Below are 19,124 nucleotides of genomic sequence, written 5' to 3'. Positions count from 1 at the left end.
TCTATATCTCTGTTTTGGTACCAATACCATACTGTTTTGGTTACTTTAGCCTTGTAGTATAGTTTGAAGTCAGGTAGCATGATGCCTCCAGCTTTGTTCTTTTGTCTTAGGATTGTCTTGGTAATGAGGGTCTATTTTGGTTCCATATGAACTTTAACGCAGTGTTTTCCAATTCTGTGAAGAAAGTCATTGGTAGCTTAATGGGGATGGCATTGAATCTATAAATTACCTTGGGCAGTATGGCCATTTTCACAATATTGATTCTTCCTATCCATGAGCATGGAATGTTCTTCCATTTGTTTGTGTCCTCTTTTATTTCACTGAGCAGTGGTTTGTAGTTCTCCTTGAAGAGGTCCTTTAGATCTCTTGTAAGTTGGATTCCTAGGTATTTTATTCTCTTTGAAGCTATTGTGAATGGGAGTTCATTCATGACTTGGCTCTCTGTTTGTCTGTTACGGGTGTATAAGACTGCTTGTGATTTTTGCACATTGATTTTGTATCCTGAGACTTTGCTGAAGTTGCTTATCAGCTTAAGGAGATTTTGGACTGAGACAATGGGGTTTTCTAAATATACAATCATGTCATCTGCAAACAGGGACAATTTGACTTCTTTTCCTAACTGAATACTCTTTATTTCTTTCTCTTGCCTGATTGCCCCAGCCAGAACTTCCAACACTGTGTTGAATAGGAGTGGTGAGAGAGAGCATCCCTGTCTTGTGCCAGTTTTCAAAGGGAATGCTTCCAGTTTTTGCCCATTCAGGATGATATTGGCTCTGGGTTTGTCATAAATAGTTCTTATTATTTTGAGATATATTCCATCAATACTGAATTTATTGAGCGTTTTTAGCATGAAGGGCTGTTGAATTTTGTCAAAGGCCTTTTTTGCATCTATTGAGATAATCGTTTGGTTTTTGTCTTTGGTTCTGTTTATGTGATGGATTACGTTTATTGATTTGTGTATGTTGAACCAGCCTTGCATCCCAGGGATGAAGCCCACTTGATCATGGTGGATAAGCTTTTTGATGTACTGCTGGATTCGGTTTGCCAGTATTTTATTGAGGATTTTTGCATCGATGGTCATCAGGGATATTGGTCTGAAGTTCTCTTTTTTTGTTGTATCTCTCTCAGGCTTTGGTATCAGGATGATGTTGGCCTTGTAAAATGAGTTAGGGAGGATTCCCTGTTTTTCTATTGATTGGAATAGTTTCAGAAGGAATGGTACCAACTCCTCCTTGTACCTCTGGTAGAATTCAGCTGTGAATCCGTCTGGTCCTGGACTATTTTTGGTTGATAGGCTATTAATCATTGCCTCGATTTCAGAGCCTGCTATTGGTCTATTTAGGGATTCAACTTCTTCCTGGTTTAGTCTTGGGAGAGTGTAAGTGTCCAGGAAATTATCCATTTCTTCTAGGTTTTCTATTTTATTTGCATAGAGATGTTTATAGTATTCTCTGATGGTAGTTTGTATTTCTGTGGTGTCAGTGGTGATATCCTCTTTATCTTTTTTTATTACATCTATTTGATTCTTCTCTCTTTTCTTCTTTATTAGTCTTGCTAGCAGTGTATCAATTTTGTTGATCTGTTCAAAAAACCAGCTCCTGGATTCATTGATTTTTTGGAGGGTTTTTTGTGTCTCTTTTTTGAGATGGAGTCTCGCTCTGTCACCCAGGCTTGAGTGCAGTGGCGTGATCTCAGCTCACTGCAAGCTCCGCCTCCTGGGTTCACACCATTGTGCTACCTCAGCCTCCCAAGTAGCTGGGACTGCAGGCTCTTGCCACTATGTCTGGCTAATTTTTGTAATTTTTGTAGAGATCAGGTCTCCCTATGTTGTCCAGATCCAAGGCAAGTTTCATCCTCCTCTTCAGGTTTAGGAGTTGGCCTGTCTCTGCACCCAGGTCCTGATTGGGGATCACTTGATCTCAGGAGATTGAGGTTGTGGTAAGCCATGATGGCACCACTGCATTCCAGCCTGGGTGACAGAGTGAGACCGTGTCTCAAAAAAATAAATAAATAAATAAAAGGCCATAATACCCAAAGCAATTTACAGATTCAACCCTATTTATCAAATTATCCATGCCATTCTTCACAGAATTAGAAAAAAAATTCTAAAATTCGTACAGAAACAAACAAACAAAAAAGCGTGAATAGCCAAAGCAATCCTCACATCTGGGAGAGAAAAAACCCTCTTTATGGAGACCCGTATTCAGTCCTAGCCCCACCTCTAGTTCCCTGGTAACTCTGGGAAAGTGGGCAGCTCCTCTATGTCCCTGTCTGTTAAATGGAGGTGTTATAATATCTCCCCTAGTGATCCCCGTAGATTAATATGGGGAATGGAGATGACAACATTGGAGAAATTCTAAATCACCACGGAGGTGTGAAGCCCCACCGCTTCATCCCTGCAGGGCTTATTAGGCATGTATTATTTTCCTGTCCTTGGCTCTCCCCACATTCTCCTCTCCTTTCTTGGGACTCATTTTGGGATCCCCGAAGGATAATACTGTGGTGGAAGATCACCATGGCAGAGATGGTCTCAGCCTCTCTTTATCTCATTTCCTTTATATATGGCTCCTTATTTGCTTTTGGAGGCACTGACTGAGTTTATGTGGCCTCTTTTCCCCTCCACATCTCTTTCCAGAAAACCTGGCTGGCCTCTGTGCTGTAACAAGGTGAGTTCTGTCATAACCCTCCCTCTGAACCCTGGTAACAGGGAAGAGACTTTAGCTCTTACTCAGTGGGCCAAACCTCCTGGTTTTACAGATGTGGTCATCAGAGTCTCAAAAGCTGAAATAAGAGACTTGCTTTGGATGACATGTCAAGTGAGTGGAAGAGCTGAGACTATAACCCAGGAGTTGAGGCTTCTTTTCTTTTGTTTGTTTTTTTGATGCAGAGTCTTGCTGTCTCTCCCAGGCTGGAGTGCAGTGGTGCAATCTTAGCTTACTGCAACCTGTGCCTCCCGGGTTCAAGTGATTCTCCTGCCTCAACCTCCCAAGTAGCTGAGACTACAGGCTGTTTTCAGATTCTATTAGGGATGAGTAGAAGGAGATTCAGTGTTCAACTTCTTCACCCAGAACCCAATCCTTACAGGACAGCCTGATCAGACCCTCAAGATCAGCCCTGGTGCGTGAAGAACACGTTGGAGCTTCGAGCAGGAAGGGGTCACAGCATAGTGAAGGAAGTCTGGGACTCATATGGGCCTGAGAGTGGTAATCTAGAAGGGCCTCCTCATCAGCAATCACTGTTGTGATCCCATCAGCCACAGACATCCTAGACGGATAGTATGGTGGACAACCCCGGATTTGGGAGATCTTACATAAGCTTTCTCTCTTGCTGGTTGAGGTCTAGACGGTAGCTACTAGGGGAGCATACCATTCTGGCCATGACTTACTTGTTTGTAAGGAATATTTCTTCTGATTGTAAAAAAGTTTGTGAAGTTTATATAAAAAGATGTATGTCAGTGTGTGGATTGCTGCAAGAACTGCACACCCCATCTAGACAAAAAGAGGAATCATTCCTACAGCAGTAACCTTGTGCCTTTCCCTCGACTTTTTAACATCTTCCGAATTTTATCAGTCCTTCAAAGTCTAGTGCAAATTCCAACTTGTCCAGAAATCCTTTCCTCATTACTGTTGGCCACAACGATGGCAGTAGTAATGGCATCAGAAATCCTATTTGTCGGAAATCCTATTTGTTAACTAGAGCAATCATGCATTTATTTATGAAACAGTGCATACATAAAATGGATTTATGCATATGGTTCCTAAAGATGAATCAGACATGAATCTTGTCCTTAAATTGGACTGGGGGAACTAGGCTACACAGCTACGTGATTGTGCTAGGAAGTACAGTGAGTGGTAAGTGCCATGTAGAATGTAATTAAAGGGCATTGGGAAAGCCGATGACATAAATCTCACTTTAATACGGGCATAGATCAGGAAAGTATTTCTGGGGAAGGTAGCATTAGACCGGAGTCTTAAAGGCTTTAACCATGTGACACTGGAAGGACACTCTATATAGAGAAAACAGCATAAGCAAAGATGGAGATGTAGGAAGTCACAGCGTTTGCAATCATGAGTTTAAAAAAAGGGAAATCAGGGCAGCTGGTGACTGTGGCCATGGCCCACCCAAGGCACTGGCTTGGACTTGAGCTACTGCAGGCTGCCAGGCAAGACTTTGGGATCTACAGGGCCTCAGCTGTAGAGACTGTGGGAGTGGGTTTTTGAGTCTTAGGAGTGGTCACAAATAGATTCAGAGGGAATTGAAGGAGAAGGGCATGGCTTTATGATTCTTGAGATGCCTTGGGTTACCTAGGGTGGTATCATGTGTGGTGGTTAAGGGCAGAGGCTCTGGAGTCTGACTCCCTGGGTTAAAATCCTGCCTATAACATGTGCTTTACGTGACTCATGTTCTTTCTGTACATCTTATGAGATGAATACCTCGGTATTAATTATAGACAATTTGGAAAGTAGAGAAGAGTAGAAGGAGGAAAATAAAAACCACCTGTATTACTACTCAAACTACTAATAAATGCTTGGCATTTCCTTCTAGTCGTGTGTGTGTGTGTGTGTGCACGCGCGCATGTGCGTGCATTTGTTAATATAAAATTATATTGTATAATTCTGCATCCTGCTTTAATCATATAACCTTATATCATAAGAATTTCACTTTAAAAATGTGTTTTTGGGCTGGGCGCGGTGGCTTTTGCCTGTAATTCCAGCACTTTGAGAGGCTGAGGTGGGTGGATCACGAGGTCAAGAGATCAAGACCATCCTAGCAAACATGGTGAAACTCCATCTCTACTAAAAATACAAAAATTAGCTGGGTGTGGTGGCGGGCACGTGTAGTCCCAGCTACTCCGGAGGCTGAGGCAGGAGAATGGCGGGAACCCAGGAGGCGGAGGTTGCAGTGAGGCTGAGGCAGGAGAATGGCTTGAACCCAGGAGGCGGAGGTTGCAGTGAGCCGAGATTGTGCCACTGCACTCTAGCTTACCAACAGAGAGAGACTCCATCTCAAAAAAAAAAAAGTGTTTTTGAAGTACTTTTTATTGTGTTTTCATCATTATATACTGATGATATATAAAGAAATATTTGTATATTTGCTTTTCATCTTGTGACTTTTATTTTAATAGCTCTTTTCTTACAGATGAATAGCCCTTTTCTCTTTCTTTCCAACATACAAACTTTATTTTTCTATTCCTTGACATTAATTTTACTACTGATTCTAGGACAGGTATAAAAAACAGACATATTGGTGAGAATCCCTCTCTTGTGCCTGACTTTCATAAGATAATCTGTTATTCTCCATTTGGAAGGATATTATAGTATCCTTCTATTCCTAGATAACTACAACTGTGAGGTTTTTTTTAAAGAATGGATTGTGACCTATAAAATGTATGTTTTAATTGATTTGATGTATTATGTAAATACAGTGATGTATTAAATTATCCCTAATTTCTTACAAAAGCTCTAAGTTAATAATGGTGAGTTATTTTTTAAAAATATTCTAATTGTTAACATTTTCTGTAGTTATATGAGCATTTTGTTTTCATAGTCATAACTAGTGTTGTTCTCTAGTGATATTTTTTCTTCCTAAAATTTTGAGATTTTAGCATCAGATGTATGTTGACTTCATAAAAAGTATTGGGATTTTTATATCTTTCTCAAGCTCTAGGAAATTTTATATAGCATGAGAACATTCTAGTCATTAAAGTTTAAACAAAGCTTTTCTCAACAGCTTTATGAGCTTGAGATTGTTACTAGTATAATTATTCATTTCATTTTATTTTTAATTGACAAATAATTTTATTTATGGAGTACAATGTGATTTTTTATATATGTTTATACTGTGGAATGATCAAATCAAGCTAACTAACAAATCCATTATTATCACATACTTTTTTGTGGGAAAACATTTAAAATACATTGTTTTAGCAATTTTGAAATATATAGTGCATTAATATTTATTACAGTCACCATTCTGTACACTTGATCACTGAAGCTTACTCCTCCTGTCTGAAACTTTGTACCATTTGACACCTCCCTTTCCCCATCTATCCTCTTTCTCTGGCCTCTGATCACCACTATTCTACTCTCTGTTTCTATGAGTTTGACTTTTTTACATTCCACATATACATGAGGTCATGTGGTATTTGTCTTTCTGTGCCTGACTTATTTCACTTACTATAATGTCCTCCAGGTTTATCCGTGCTGTCCAAATGACAGAATTTCCTGCTTTTTTAAGGCTGAACAGTATTCCATTGTATATCTATATGTCACATTTTCTTTATCCATTCATCTGACGATGGAAACCTCGGTTGCTTCTGTATCTTAATTTTTATGAATAATGCTGCAATGGACATGGAAGTGCAGTGTCTGTTCAGCTTACTGACTTCAATCTCTTGGATATATACCCAGAGATTAGATTGCTGGATCATGTATATACGTGTATGTGTGTGCGTGTCTTTCCCTCCTTTCTAATGCACATCAAAGCATACGATATTCATTCTATAGGTTGTATTTTAGTTTTAATAATGTAGCTTTGAGGTCTTTCAAATCAGCATAGACAAAGCTACCTTTCTTTTTTTCTATAGCTGCATTGTATTCCTTTTTAAGGATGTACCATAAATAATTTAACCAGACTTCTGACTGATGAATAGTTAGGTTATTTATAATTATTTGTTATTACAAACAATTCTGCAACAAATAACCTGAAGGGAGGAGACCACCCCTCATGTTGTCTTATGCCCAATTTCTGCCTCCAAAGAAAGAAAAAGTAAAAACTAAAAGGCAGAAATGAAATCCACAGGCAGACAGCCCGGCGCTGCACCCTGGGCCTGGTAGTTAAAGATCGACCCCTGACCTAATCAGTTCTGTTATCTATAGATTACAGACATTGTGTAGAAATGCACTGTGAAAATCCCTATCCTGTTCTGTTTTCTAATTACCAGTGCATGCAGCCCCCAGTCACGTACCCCCTGCTTGCTCAGTCAATCACGACCCTCTCACACACACCCCCTTAGAGTTGTGAGCTCTTAAAGGGACAGGAATTGCTTACTTGGAGAGCTCGGCTCTTGAGACAGGAGTCTTGCCGATGCCCCCGGCCGAATAAACCCCTTTCATCTTTAACTCAGTGTCTGAGGAATTTTGTCTGCGGCTCATCCTGCCACAACCTCATAATATGTAATTTCTTATATGTGATCATTTATCTATTGAATAAATCCCTACAAGTGGAATTACCAGGTAAAAGGAAAAACACATTTGTAATTTATCATATATTGCCAAATATATGATAAAGTTAGAGCAACTTATATTCCACTGATGATCTCTGAGGGGGCATGTTTTCCCACATCTCATCAAATAAGAGAGAATGGTTGGATGATATGTTCGCCAAACATGTTGGGACAGCATTTATTGAGAGAAAACTTACGGGGACAGGAGTGGTATCAAGAATGCAGGTCCTCCATGCCCATCACATTCTGCGACATCACCCCACTGTCTTTGGACCCCACTGTCTTTGGGCTGCATGATTGGGGAAATATCTTTAACACCAGCCCCTACCCGGCATAATCAGGGGGCTGCATCTAAGCCCGGAGCTGCAGCTCTGCAACATGGCAGAACCTATGGCCTGAGCCCTACTTTAACACTGGATCAGGATCAGTCACTTAAGACCGCTGGTGTAGACAATTTCTATAGCACTTTGCAGAAGGCCAGCCTGCAGAGTTAAACCTTACTTATCAGAAAGCATTTGGTCTTTTTCAATCTGATTGGAGAAAAATGGTATTGTGTTGTAGTTTGATTTGCATTCCTCTACTGAATTTAATCTTCATTTCTTGTTTTAAGAGATATTTGTATATTTTATCTGTGAAATGTTGAATCATTCTACCACTTTTCTATTGAGTTGTTGGTCTTTATATATATGAGAGGTAGCTGTTTATGTATTAGGAATATGGGTCCATTGTCTCTGGTGTCAGTTGCAACTATTTTTTTCCGAGTTTGTTGTCTTTTGATTATGCTTACATCAATTAAGTATATTAATTGGAATTCAATCCAAGAAAAAAGCAACACAACATTTTGAAATTTACTGTAGGAATTAAACTTCAAACTACTTTTGAAGCAAAAGGAGTTGGGAAAATAACAATCTGAAAAGCAGCGGAGAAAAATCCCAAACCAGCTCTGGTGCGGGTGCAGGAGGTAGAGCTCCCAGGAAGGCAGGTAAGTCCAGCTGGTGGAATGGCGAAGGCGGCAGATGTTTAAAGCTGAAGGTTAGTTATTGGCTCTTCATGGCTACCATTTCTGTGAGTTTACAGCAAAGCATCCGGTTGCTGTTGTTGAGCAGCATGGCAGTCAGGAAGGGGAGCTCTAAACAGAGCAAGAAAAAGTGGGGATAAACTGGAACCCTGCAGAGAGCATAACAACTTCACTTATTCCTTACAGCTATCATCCAGATTCCCTCGGTGGCCAAGCCTAACCTGGAACTTTATAGGGAATGGGATTTGGGAAATATAGTTCCAGCTTAGATTAATTGCCAGAATTTTAAATTAATCAATTTTGATGTTTTATTTGTATTTTCTATATTCTTAGTCATTCTTACATTATTAAAATTCTTCATTTCTTTCCTAATAACTTTATGCTTTAATTTTTACATTTAAATCTTTGATCTATTTAGAATTTATTTTTGCAGAAATATATGAGGCATGAGTACAACTTACCTTTTCCAGATAGCGATATTACCCCAATAGCATTTATTGAATAATACATCTCCCATTCATGTAAGGTGCTACTTACATGATGTACTAGGCTCCTGTATTATTTTAGGCCTGTTCCTGGGCTTTTCATTCATTCCATTGTTCTGGCTTGCTGGTCTTGAGCCAGTATCAAAGTGTTCACATTGCTGGGGCTTTATAATATATTTTAAAAGTTGGGGCTGGGCACAGTGGCTCATGCCTGTCATTCCAGCACTTTGGGAGGCTGAGGCAGCTGGATCACCGAGGTCAGGAGTTCAAGACCAGCCTGACCAACATGGTGAAACCCCGTCTCTACTAAAATACAAAATTAGCCAGGTGTGGTGGTGCATGCCTGTAATCCCAGCTACTCGGGAGGCTGAGACAGGAGAATCACTTGAACTTGGGAGGTGGAGGCTGCAGTGAGTTGAGATGACACCACTGCACCCCAGCCTGGGTGACAGAGTAAGACTCTGTCTCAAAAAAAAAAAAAAAAAAAAAAAAATGCTGGAAGACATCATTTATTTCTATTTTTAAATAAGTTAAAACATAAATAATGGATAAATGTTTTATCCAACACCTTTTCAAATCTACAGAGAGAATAATGTTTTTTCTTTTCATCTATTAATGTAATTAAATGTACTAACATTTTAAATAATTTTAAGATACCTTTGCATTCCTGGAATAAACCCAGCTGGTGATGGTGAATGATTTTTGTCTCATATTTCCAGCTACTGTGCCCTAATATTTCATTCAGTATTATGTATTAATATTAATAAATAAGATTGACCAATATTATTCTTTATTTTCTCTTGTTATTCCTTTTTTTTTTGTTTTTGAGCCGGAGCCTCGCACTATCTCTGGGCTGGAGTGTAGTGGCAGGATCTCGGCTTGCTGCAACCTCTGCCTCCCGAGTTCAAGCGATTCTCCTGCCTCAGCCTCCCAAGTAGCTGGGAACACAGGCGCCTGCAACCATGCCCAGCTAATTTTTGTAGTTTTAGTAGAGATGGGGATTCACTATGTTGGCCAGGCTGGTCTCAAACTCCTGACCTCATTATCCGCCTGCCTCAGCCTCCCTGAGTGCTGGGATTACAGGCGTGAGCCACTGCACCCGGCCTTTTTATTCCTTTTTTGGGGGTACTGTTTTTGTTGATTTGGGGAATAGATGTTATGCCCCTTCTATAAACGTAATTTGAAAAGCTTTCCTTCTTCAGTATCCCAGTACAGTCAAGTAACATTGGAAAAACTGATTCCTTGAAATTTTAACACAATTTTTCCATTTTTTGGTGGGGATGGGGGAATGTTGGTGGTCGTGTAATGGAATGGATTCCCTTTTTGAACAACTTATCTGTATCTTTTTCCCATAGTAATTAGCTTGTTTCAGTTTTTTCAGCTTGATCAATTTTTCACATGACTTTTTAATCATATTTTACCAATTATGTCCAATTTTCAAAAAATATATATTGGGGTAAAGTGACTTTGTAAGTAATTTTTAATCTTTTAATGTAACTGTGGTTATTTTCCTTTATAAATTACTGTTTTATATAGTTGTATTTTCTTTCTTTTTATTGATTGAATTAATACAAAATTTAACAAGTTTATATACCCCTTTTCCTATCCATAAAAGATTTATTGAAATTGTTTATTAGCTCTGTATTTCTACTCAAATTTTGCTTTTATTATTACTTTTCTTATGGTTCCTTTTCTGATGTCTTAATTGGATCCTTTAATTCTTTTTTTGTTGTTGGTATACTCATTTAAGGCTGTGAATTCTTTTCTGAACACTGATTTAATCCATTTTTTAAAATGTGCTGCTTTCATTATCTCCTTTTTCTTCTCCTTCAGATAGTCTTTAGTTTTTGTTTTCATTTTCTGTTTGGTCCAACTGTTTCTTAAGGATTTCTTTAAATATTGGATTTTATTTTATTTATTTATTTTCTGATTTATTATACTTTATGTTCTAGGGTACATGTGTACAACGTGCAGGTTTGTTACATATGTATACATGTGCCATGTTGGTGTGCTGCACCCATTAACTCATTTCCATTAGGTAAATCTCCTAATGCTATCCCTCCCCCGTCTCCCCACCCACAACAGGCCCCGGTGTGTGATGTTCCCCTTCCTGTGTCCACGTGTTCTCATTGTTCAGTTCCCACCTATGAGTGAGAACATGCGATGTTTGGTTTTCTGTTCTTGTGATAGTTTGCTGAGAATGATGGGTTCCAGCTGCATCCATGTCCCTACAAAGGACATGAACTCATCATTTTTCTATGGCTGCATAGTATTCCATGGTGTATATGTGCCACATTTTCTTAATCAAACATTACAAGAAAAAAACAACCCCAGCAAAAAGTGGGCAAAGGATATGAAGAGACACTTCTCAAAAGAAGACGTTTGTGCAGCCAACAGACACATGAAAAAATGCTCATCATCACTAGCCATCAGAGAAATGCAAATCAAAACCACAATGAGATACCATCTCACACCAGTTAGAATGGCGGTCATTAAAAAGTCAGGAAACAACAGGTGCTAGAGAGGATGTGGAGAAACAGAATACTTTTACACTGTTTGTGGGACTGTAAACTAGTTCAACCATTGTGGAAGACAGTGTGGCGATTCCTCAAGGATCTAGAACTAGAAATACCATTTGACCCAGCGATACCATTACTGGATATATATATACCCAAAGGATTATAATTCATGCTGCTATAAAGACACATTCACACATATGTTTATTGCAGCACTATTCACAATAGCAAAGACTTGGAACCAACCCAAATGTCCATCAAGGACAGAATGGATTTTATTTTTAAAATCATGTTTCTTTCAGTTGGGCTCTGATCATATATTATTGTTTGTATTATTTGTTCTTTTGAAGTTTGCTGAATTTCTGGTTTTATATATGCTCTTTCTGGGCAGCGAATGTTTCATGAGCACTTAAGGAAGGTGTGCAATGTCAATTGGTTCTACCTCTTGAAAAATACTGAGGTTTTTTATCGCCTTACTTTATTCTGCCAACTTAAATTTATATGGACTGGAAAGTCACTGAAATCCACTGTTAACCTGTTTCTGACTATTTCTCTTTGAACATCCTGTGCTTTTTGCTTTACGTATCAATGCTATATACTTGGGACATTCGTTTTCGTACCTATTACATCTTCTTGCACCCCTTATAAAATGCTCTTCTTTTCCTCATTTACTGACATTTTAAAATTCAAACACATTTTATATTAAGATTATGATCCCTGCTTTATTTTTGTTTACATCTGGCTGGTATTCCTTTACCTTTTCGCCCTTTCTAATTAACTTGGTTTTGGTTATATATTTTGGCATCAGCTTACAGTTGTATTTTTTAGATCCAACCTGAAATTATTTTCTCTTACTAGATGAGCTTGGCCCACTCGACTTTATCATTGTAAGTGTGTTTGGTATTAATTTTGTTCTATTATTTTATGTTATACAGTTTGCTTTTATTGTTTTGAAATACCCTTTCACTGTAAGGGCTACATTTGTCTTTGTTTTGTGTGCTTGCTTCCTCTCATGTTTTAGAAGATTTTTTTCTAGGGTTACTTTTATAACTGTAACTTTGTGTAGAGTTCTAACACTCTGTTTCTAGTCAGTGTCTACTAATTCCCTGGTATAAGCACAGTGAAATTAGCATATTCCCATTTCTTTTCCCTTTTCTCTTTCTCCTATACTGTGTCATTTATTTGATTGTTATATTAATCTTTCTTTTATACTGGTTTGTGTACTTCTACATTTATTACGTAATTTATCAGGTTTAAATAATATCTTTTAACATTCCGCTATAGAAGATGAGGAAGGCAACACATACTTCCTCCTATCTCCTTTTCTGCTAAATACAAACATTTTACTTTTTGAGATTTTAAAAACATTTACATTTTATTTCATACTTATAATTTCCACAAATGTTTTAGTCTTAGACCTATAGTTAAATACATTTAAGATTAACCATCAGTTTATAGACTGCAGAGTTCCCATTTTTATTTTTGTTGACTGAAGTCTATTTCTTAAAAAAGCTTCTGTTAAAAAACAAAACAAAGCTCTGAAGTCTGCTTTTTTCAACAATGGCTAATGTTTGTAACTTTCCTTGAATTCTCAGATTGCCAACTTGACTTTATATATGAATATTATATTTGAATAATGGTCTAGATAGTTTTAACAATTTTGGATCATATTTTCTTTCCCCAGAGGCTGCAGGCATGTTTTTCATTACATTCCAGCTTTGACTGCTACTTTGGAGAAATGATATACTATCTTAATTTCTTTCCTTTAGAATTGACTGGATTTTGTTTGTTTGTTTTTGACTAGGCTATCCATTTTTCTAATCATTGATATTCAGTGATATTCCAGTGGTATGTAACAATGCTGGCATTCTGTATGAATGTTTCCTGGGACAAGGTGTGCACTTTTGAATTGTAAATTCAAGTGTTTCTGTAATTTTTTAATTAAAATTGAGTTTTAAATAATTGTTCTTTTTCACTTTTTTGATTTCCTCCTTTGGTAATTCTATTGTACATAGATTGGATCTCCTTTGTCTCTACTCATATCTGTTATTTTCTCTCTTTTCTCATTTAATCTTGTCATCTTTTAAAATACTGTTTCTGCATCTGTCTAATTGTTTTTCATTGTATTGTTTCTAATATTTTTTTGGGGTGTAGTGATTTTGCATTTCTTTAACATCTTTTCTTTCTTCCTTCAGCTCATATTTCTTATCTTTCTTGAAATCTCTTCCCTCAGCTCTTATATTTTTACTCTGTTTTCTTATTTTATATCGGAAAATGCCTCCTTAAGTTTTTTTTTTTTTTTTTTTTTTTTTAATTTTTGGAGAGGCTGAAATGTTTGGTAACAATTTTCTTTTTTATTATTATTTAATTTTTTTAAGTTCCAGGGTACATGTGCAGGACATGCAGCTTTGTTACATAGGTAAACATGTGCCATGGTGGTTTGCTGCACCTGTCAACCCATCACCTAGGAATTAAGCCCAGAATGCATTAGCTCTTTTCCCTAATGCTCTCCCCCCGGCTACCCTCCTGTGACAGGCCCCAGTGTGTGTTGTTTCCCTCCCTGTGTCCATGTGTTCTCATTGCTCAGCTCCCACTTATAAGTGAGAACATGCAGTGTTTGGTTTCCTGTTCCTGCATTAGTTTGCTGAGGATAATGGCTTCCAGCTTCATCCATGTCCCTGCAAAAGACATGATCTCATTCTTTTTCATGGTTGCATAGTATTCCATGGTGTACATATACCACATTTTCTTTATCCAGTCTGTCATTAATGGGCATTTGGGTTGATTCCATGTCTTTGCTAGGTAACAATTTTCATATGTTCAATGGCAACATTCTTTGATGGAGTGAATTTTATCATCCATTTGTCTTTCTTGTTTCTTTACCTCTTTTTTCTTGTAAAATCCTTGTTTATATGCTATGCAGGTTTGTTTTAATCCTTAAGTGAAATGAGTTTTTGCCAAACTATATATTCACAAGATACTTGTATCTTGCAAGGCTAAGACATGATTCAGACTCGCAGTAACCTACCTTGTGATTCAGAATCGGAGGTAAATTATTTTAGCTTTTACTTGTATGTAATGAATACAGACAGGTAACTAGAACTGTGAGAACTGATGTTTTTTTTTCTATCTTTTGCCTCCAGTTTTATGCTTTATCTATAGCCTGTGTACCTAGTTCTTCATTTAGCCTTTTCTCTGCTTCTTGAGTTCAATTCAGGATCATAGAGGATTATGGTGCCATACTTTACACCGTATACCCATTATTGCAAACAAGAGCTTTGGTTTTGTTTTTATTGACTGCCTCCCTCCACCCAACTTTTTTTTTTTTTTAAAGAGGATTATACTCATTTAACTCTTCTACAGTCATGGATTCCCTCTCTCTGCTTCTTGGCACTCTCCTATTTGATCTTTACTGTTCTTGAATCCATCCAATCTAGTTTATGGATTGGGGTTGTGGACATTTACTAGTTTCTTTGAAGATAGCATCTGTATGTTTCTTTTTCTGTTTGTTTTGGAAAGAGAGAAATTCCGAGAAGAGAACGTTTTAGATGTACTCAGCCGTGTTCAAACCGGAAGTACACTTTTTGCTTATTTTTCCCAAGGGTTTGTCTTGCATAATCTTTACAAATAGGTTCTTGCAGCGGGGGGGTGGGTTGGAGTAGGGAGGTCCAGAGTGGTAATGTTACCTGTGCTTACACCTGCAAACAAAGGTAAATGTAGTGAAAGAGTAAACAAGTGTAGTGTGGCCTGAGGAGCACAAAATTCCTTACTTGTACAGAGGGAAGGTGGCAGAGGGCTGGGCAAGTAGAAGGGGGTCTGTTTCTTTTTTCTGAATAAATAAATTATTGGGAGGAGTGATTATTTTCCTCCTTGGATGTTTCTTTGCAGGGACTCATGCAGCCAGAATCTGGGGCCAATGGAACAGCCATTGCTGCGTTCATCCTGCTGGGCTTGGTGGAGGCGCCAGGGCTGCAGCCAGTTGTCTTTGTGCTCTTCCTCTTGGCCTACCTGGTCACAGTCGGGGGCAACCTCAGCATCCTGGCAGCCATCTTGGTGGAGCCGAAACTCCACACCCCCATGTACTTCTTCCTGGGGAATCTATCAGTGCTGGATGTTGGGTGCATCAGCGTCACTGTTCCCTCAGTATTGAGTCGTCTCCTGTCCCACAAGCGTGCAGTTCCCTATGGGGCCTGCCTTACCCAACTCTTCTTCTTCCATCTGTTCGTTGGAGTGGACTGCTTCCTGCTGACCGCCATGGCCTATGACCGATTCCTGGCCATCTGCCGGCCCCTCACCTACAGCACCCGCATGAGTGAGACAGTCCAGAGGATGTTGGTGGCTGCATCCTGGGTTTGTGCCTTCACCAATGCACTGACCCACACTGTGGCCATGTCCGTGCTCAACTTCTGTGGCCCCAATGTGATCAATCACTTCTACTGTGACCTCCCACAGCTCTTCCAGCTCTCCTGCTCCAGCACCCAACTCAATGAGCTGCTGCTTTTTGCTGTGGGTTTTATAATGGCAGGCACCCCCATGGCTCTCATTGTCATCTCCTATATCCACGTGGCCACTGCAGTCCTGCGAATTCGCTCTGCAGAGGGCAGGAAGAAAGCCTTCTCCACGTGTGGCTCCCACCTCACTGTGGTGGCCATGTTCTATGGTTCAGGTATCTTTAACTATATGCGACTAGGTTCAACCAAGCTTTCAGACAAGGATAAAGCTGTTGGAATTTTCAACACTGTCATCAATCCCATGCTGAACCCCATCATCTACAGCCTCAGAAACCCTGATGTGCAGAGCGCCCTCTGGAGGATGCTCACGGGGAGGCGGTTACTGGCTTGAGGAGGTCTCAATTGACCTTTTCTCCCTGCGTCTTTTGTACTAACGGAAAAATCGTCTAGAGCCAGAAACTAGGGAAAAAAAATGGTTCAGACTTGTTTCTGTTTCCATGGGCATAAGAAGGACTTTTTGTAGGGAATAATAGTTTTCATTTCTTAAAGCAGCCCTGCCCAATTATAGGCAATGAATGTATAGGATCTGCCAAACCAGCCCCTTACACAAATTCAACTTCAGGCACCGTGTTCTCTCCTTTCTGGCTAGAGGTGAAACCCAGGAAGCTGTGAATGCTCGTGGTTCACGTCCCAGAGGGAGCAACTCTTTGGTTAGTTACAGCCCGAGTTGCCAGAAGTACCCCAGAAAACTGCCCCCGAGAAGTCACATTTCTTCCTCAAGTTCAGATATGCTTGGTCTGTTTATAAAACATAGGTCTAGAGATGAGGATTGTTTGATTTCTCCCATCAGAACTCTGTAAGCAAAAATAAAATAAAAAGAAACAAAAACAAAAAAGTAGCTCTTTCTCTTCCCTTTAAATAAGGACCCCATAGCATAGACGGGACAGAGGGGAAGCTGTATGGTTACGTATTCTCTAGTAATTCTGGAGCACCTGATGCCTGTGTGCAGCTCGCAGACTTGTTTCTAAATGCTAAAACTCCATCAATACGTATTGTATATCTTATGATACAAAAATGAATTTTGCTCATCTTTTTTCCCCATGTGTTTCAAATTTTTTGAGAAGATAAGAATTTATAATCTAGAAAAGATAAGAATTTATAATCTAAGCATTATTTACGTATTTCAAAAAACCCAAGACTCCTCAAAATGAAAATGTCTCCAAAACTCTTACTCTTAGTCTCCAAACCTCCTTGCTGAGATAATCCATGACTATAAATGCAAGTTGTATGGTGAGGAGTCGCCCTGAATGTCCCTTCTCAGTAGGGGAGTGTGGCTCTGACCCACAGCATCATCTCAACGTGCTCGATGTTAAACCAGCCATGATCTCGCTGTATCTTTTCAGCCTCCCATTTGGGACTCATTGCCCACTCCTGGCAACTCTCCTGTGCCACTGCTGGCTCCCAATGCATGTCCCTAAAACTTTCCTTTGACTGGCACCTGTGACTTGGCTTCTACGTAATATTTTATGGGGGTGAGGGATTGAACAGACATGGTAAGATAGAGATAAACAGAACGGACACAAAAGAGGGAAGCAAAACAAGATTGGAGGAGGAGAGCTGGTAGGAAAACGAAATGGAAAGATGAGGATTAGGGAGAACGGGGAGAGAATTGCAAGTGGTGGGGGTTGAAAGGGAAGCATGGCCGTATTAGAGAGGAGCAGATGGGGTACACAGAATGGGAAATGTGAAAGAATGGAGGAATGGGGTAAGATGCTTTGAGACTGTTAAAAGATCAGAGGAAGAAAGTGGGGGAATAAAATAAGTGGGTCACACATGAGAGATGTGGGCTTCCCATTCTGTGTTGTCCAGCAACAACCAATTCCAGTAGCCCTGATGCCACCGTTGTAGTCCATCTTCTCTACTAAGAAGGAAGTGATTGATATTTTAAGTTATGCTAAATGTACAAAAAAAGTGCACCGAGGACTCGTTTTCTCTTTCTCTAAACAGAGGTGCTCCTAGGATGTCAGGAAGAAGGTTTACGAGATGAGAAAACACAGAAGAAAAGAGTGCTGGGTATTTTCTCCAGCTGCATATCTAAAATGTCATCAAAATTTGTGACTAACTGCCCGACTTACACTCCCTACCTTTTGAGTCATGCTGGCTGACAGTGTCAGTAGACAAAAGAAAAAGATGTCTTTTTCTGATTCTTATTGTGTCATCAGACAAACTTCAGGGACACAAAGAGTGAGTCTCCTTCAAGGGTCAAGAAGACTGTTGGGGAAGACCTGGGATATGGTTCCCATCTCATCCCTTCTCTCATTCACGATGTGCTTGATCTTCAACACGTTGATTAGTTCCTTTGGGCCTGTTCTTGACCGAAAGCACTAGGTTATATTAAGGTTCTTCCTCTGCGAATGTTCTCTGAGTCTCTTAGTTTGAATGAATAGAAAGACTGGATCTGTTTACCCTGAGAGAGCTACCACACCTTCCACCATCACTTCTTTTGCTACATGTAACACCTGCAGCAAAACTGAGCCTGCTGTTTATCTCCAAAGATCCAAAAATGCCTCTGGCATCTCGTCCAGCTGGCTATTTACTTCCAGCCTCAAGGAAAGATTTCTGTCTTGGCCTTGTCACTAGGGTAGACTGGAGCAACTGGGTCCAACATCATGGAGAATGGCCAAGGACATGATTCCCAGGTCCCTGTTCACCCTCCAGGATCATACAGCTTCTTTATCAATTTGGGAGATTCCATTTCTTTTGGAATTTTTCTCCCCTTTTATATTCCAAACTGGAAATCTCCTTGCTACTTAAAAATTCTATTATATATGTAATGCATCATGTTGTAAATGTCCAAACAGTACAGAACATCACCACCCTTCTGCACCATCCCCACATTAATCTCACCTTTAAAAGTAACTACTGTCAATAGTTTCATGTTAGCTTTCCAGACAAATGAACACACACAAACACACACACACACACACACACACACAAAAACACACACACATTCAAAACCATACTGTGTTGTAATCTTACTTTTCTCTGTCTATATTACATAGTATAATTCTTACATGTCAGCCTAAAAATCTGTCTTATCCATTTTAAAGGCTGCATAATATTTCATTTATATAAAATTGTAATCTATTTAACCACACCCCTATTGATGTAATTTAGTTCCTGTTTTTGCAGCTGCCAATAATACTGAGATTAGTATCTATATATCTATCTGAATATCTGAAAGTATTTCCAGTGGCTAAGTTCATGAACATAGTTTGTGTGTTTGTGTATAAGAACATGTTCACTATGGGAAATAGAAATGCAAAGGTCAAGTTTAATAGGTATTCTGCCTTTGTATTTGCCAAAAAATGTACAGCATTTTACATCCAGATTGGCAGTGTATGCGAATGCTTGTCACTTCACATCTTT

The 19,124-nt window shown here is 39.2% G+C and overlaps 1 protein-coding gene across 1 annotated transcript in view; it reads left to right on the top strand.

The window, feature by feature from the left end:
• The window catches only part of LOC111521367 (olfactory receptor 3A1), a 49,672-nt gene extending 33,586 nt beyond the window's left edge, over positions 1-16,086 (top strand). Inside the window, exon 2 of the mRNA XM_023184744.1 lies at positions 15,133-16,086. Coding sequence (XP_023040512.1) covers positions 15,139-16,086 — 948 coding nt within the window. The 5' untranslated portion in view covers positions 15,133-15,138. The remainder of the gene's footprint in view (positions 1-15,132) is intronic.
• The last annotated feature ends 3,038 nt before the right edge of the window (positions 16,087-19,124 follow it).

This window comes from Piliocolobus tephrosceles, chromosome 16, assembly GCF_002776525.5.
Source record: "Piliocolobus tephrosceles isolate RC106 chromosome 16, ASM277652v3, whole genome shotgun sequence".
In the NCBI taxonomy this organism is placed as follows: Eukaryota; Metazoa; Chordata; class Mammalia; order Primates; family Cercopithecidae; genus Piliocolobus; species Piliocolobus tephrosceles.
The sequence above is the reverse complement of the archived record's forward strand: the minus strand, read 5'-3'. Positions and strand labels throughout refer to the sequence as shown.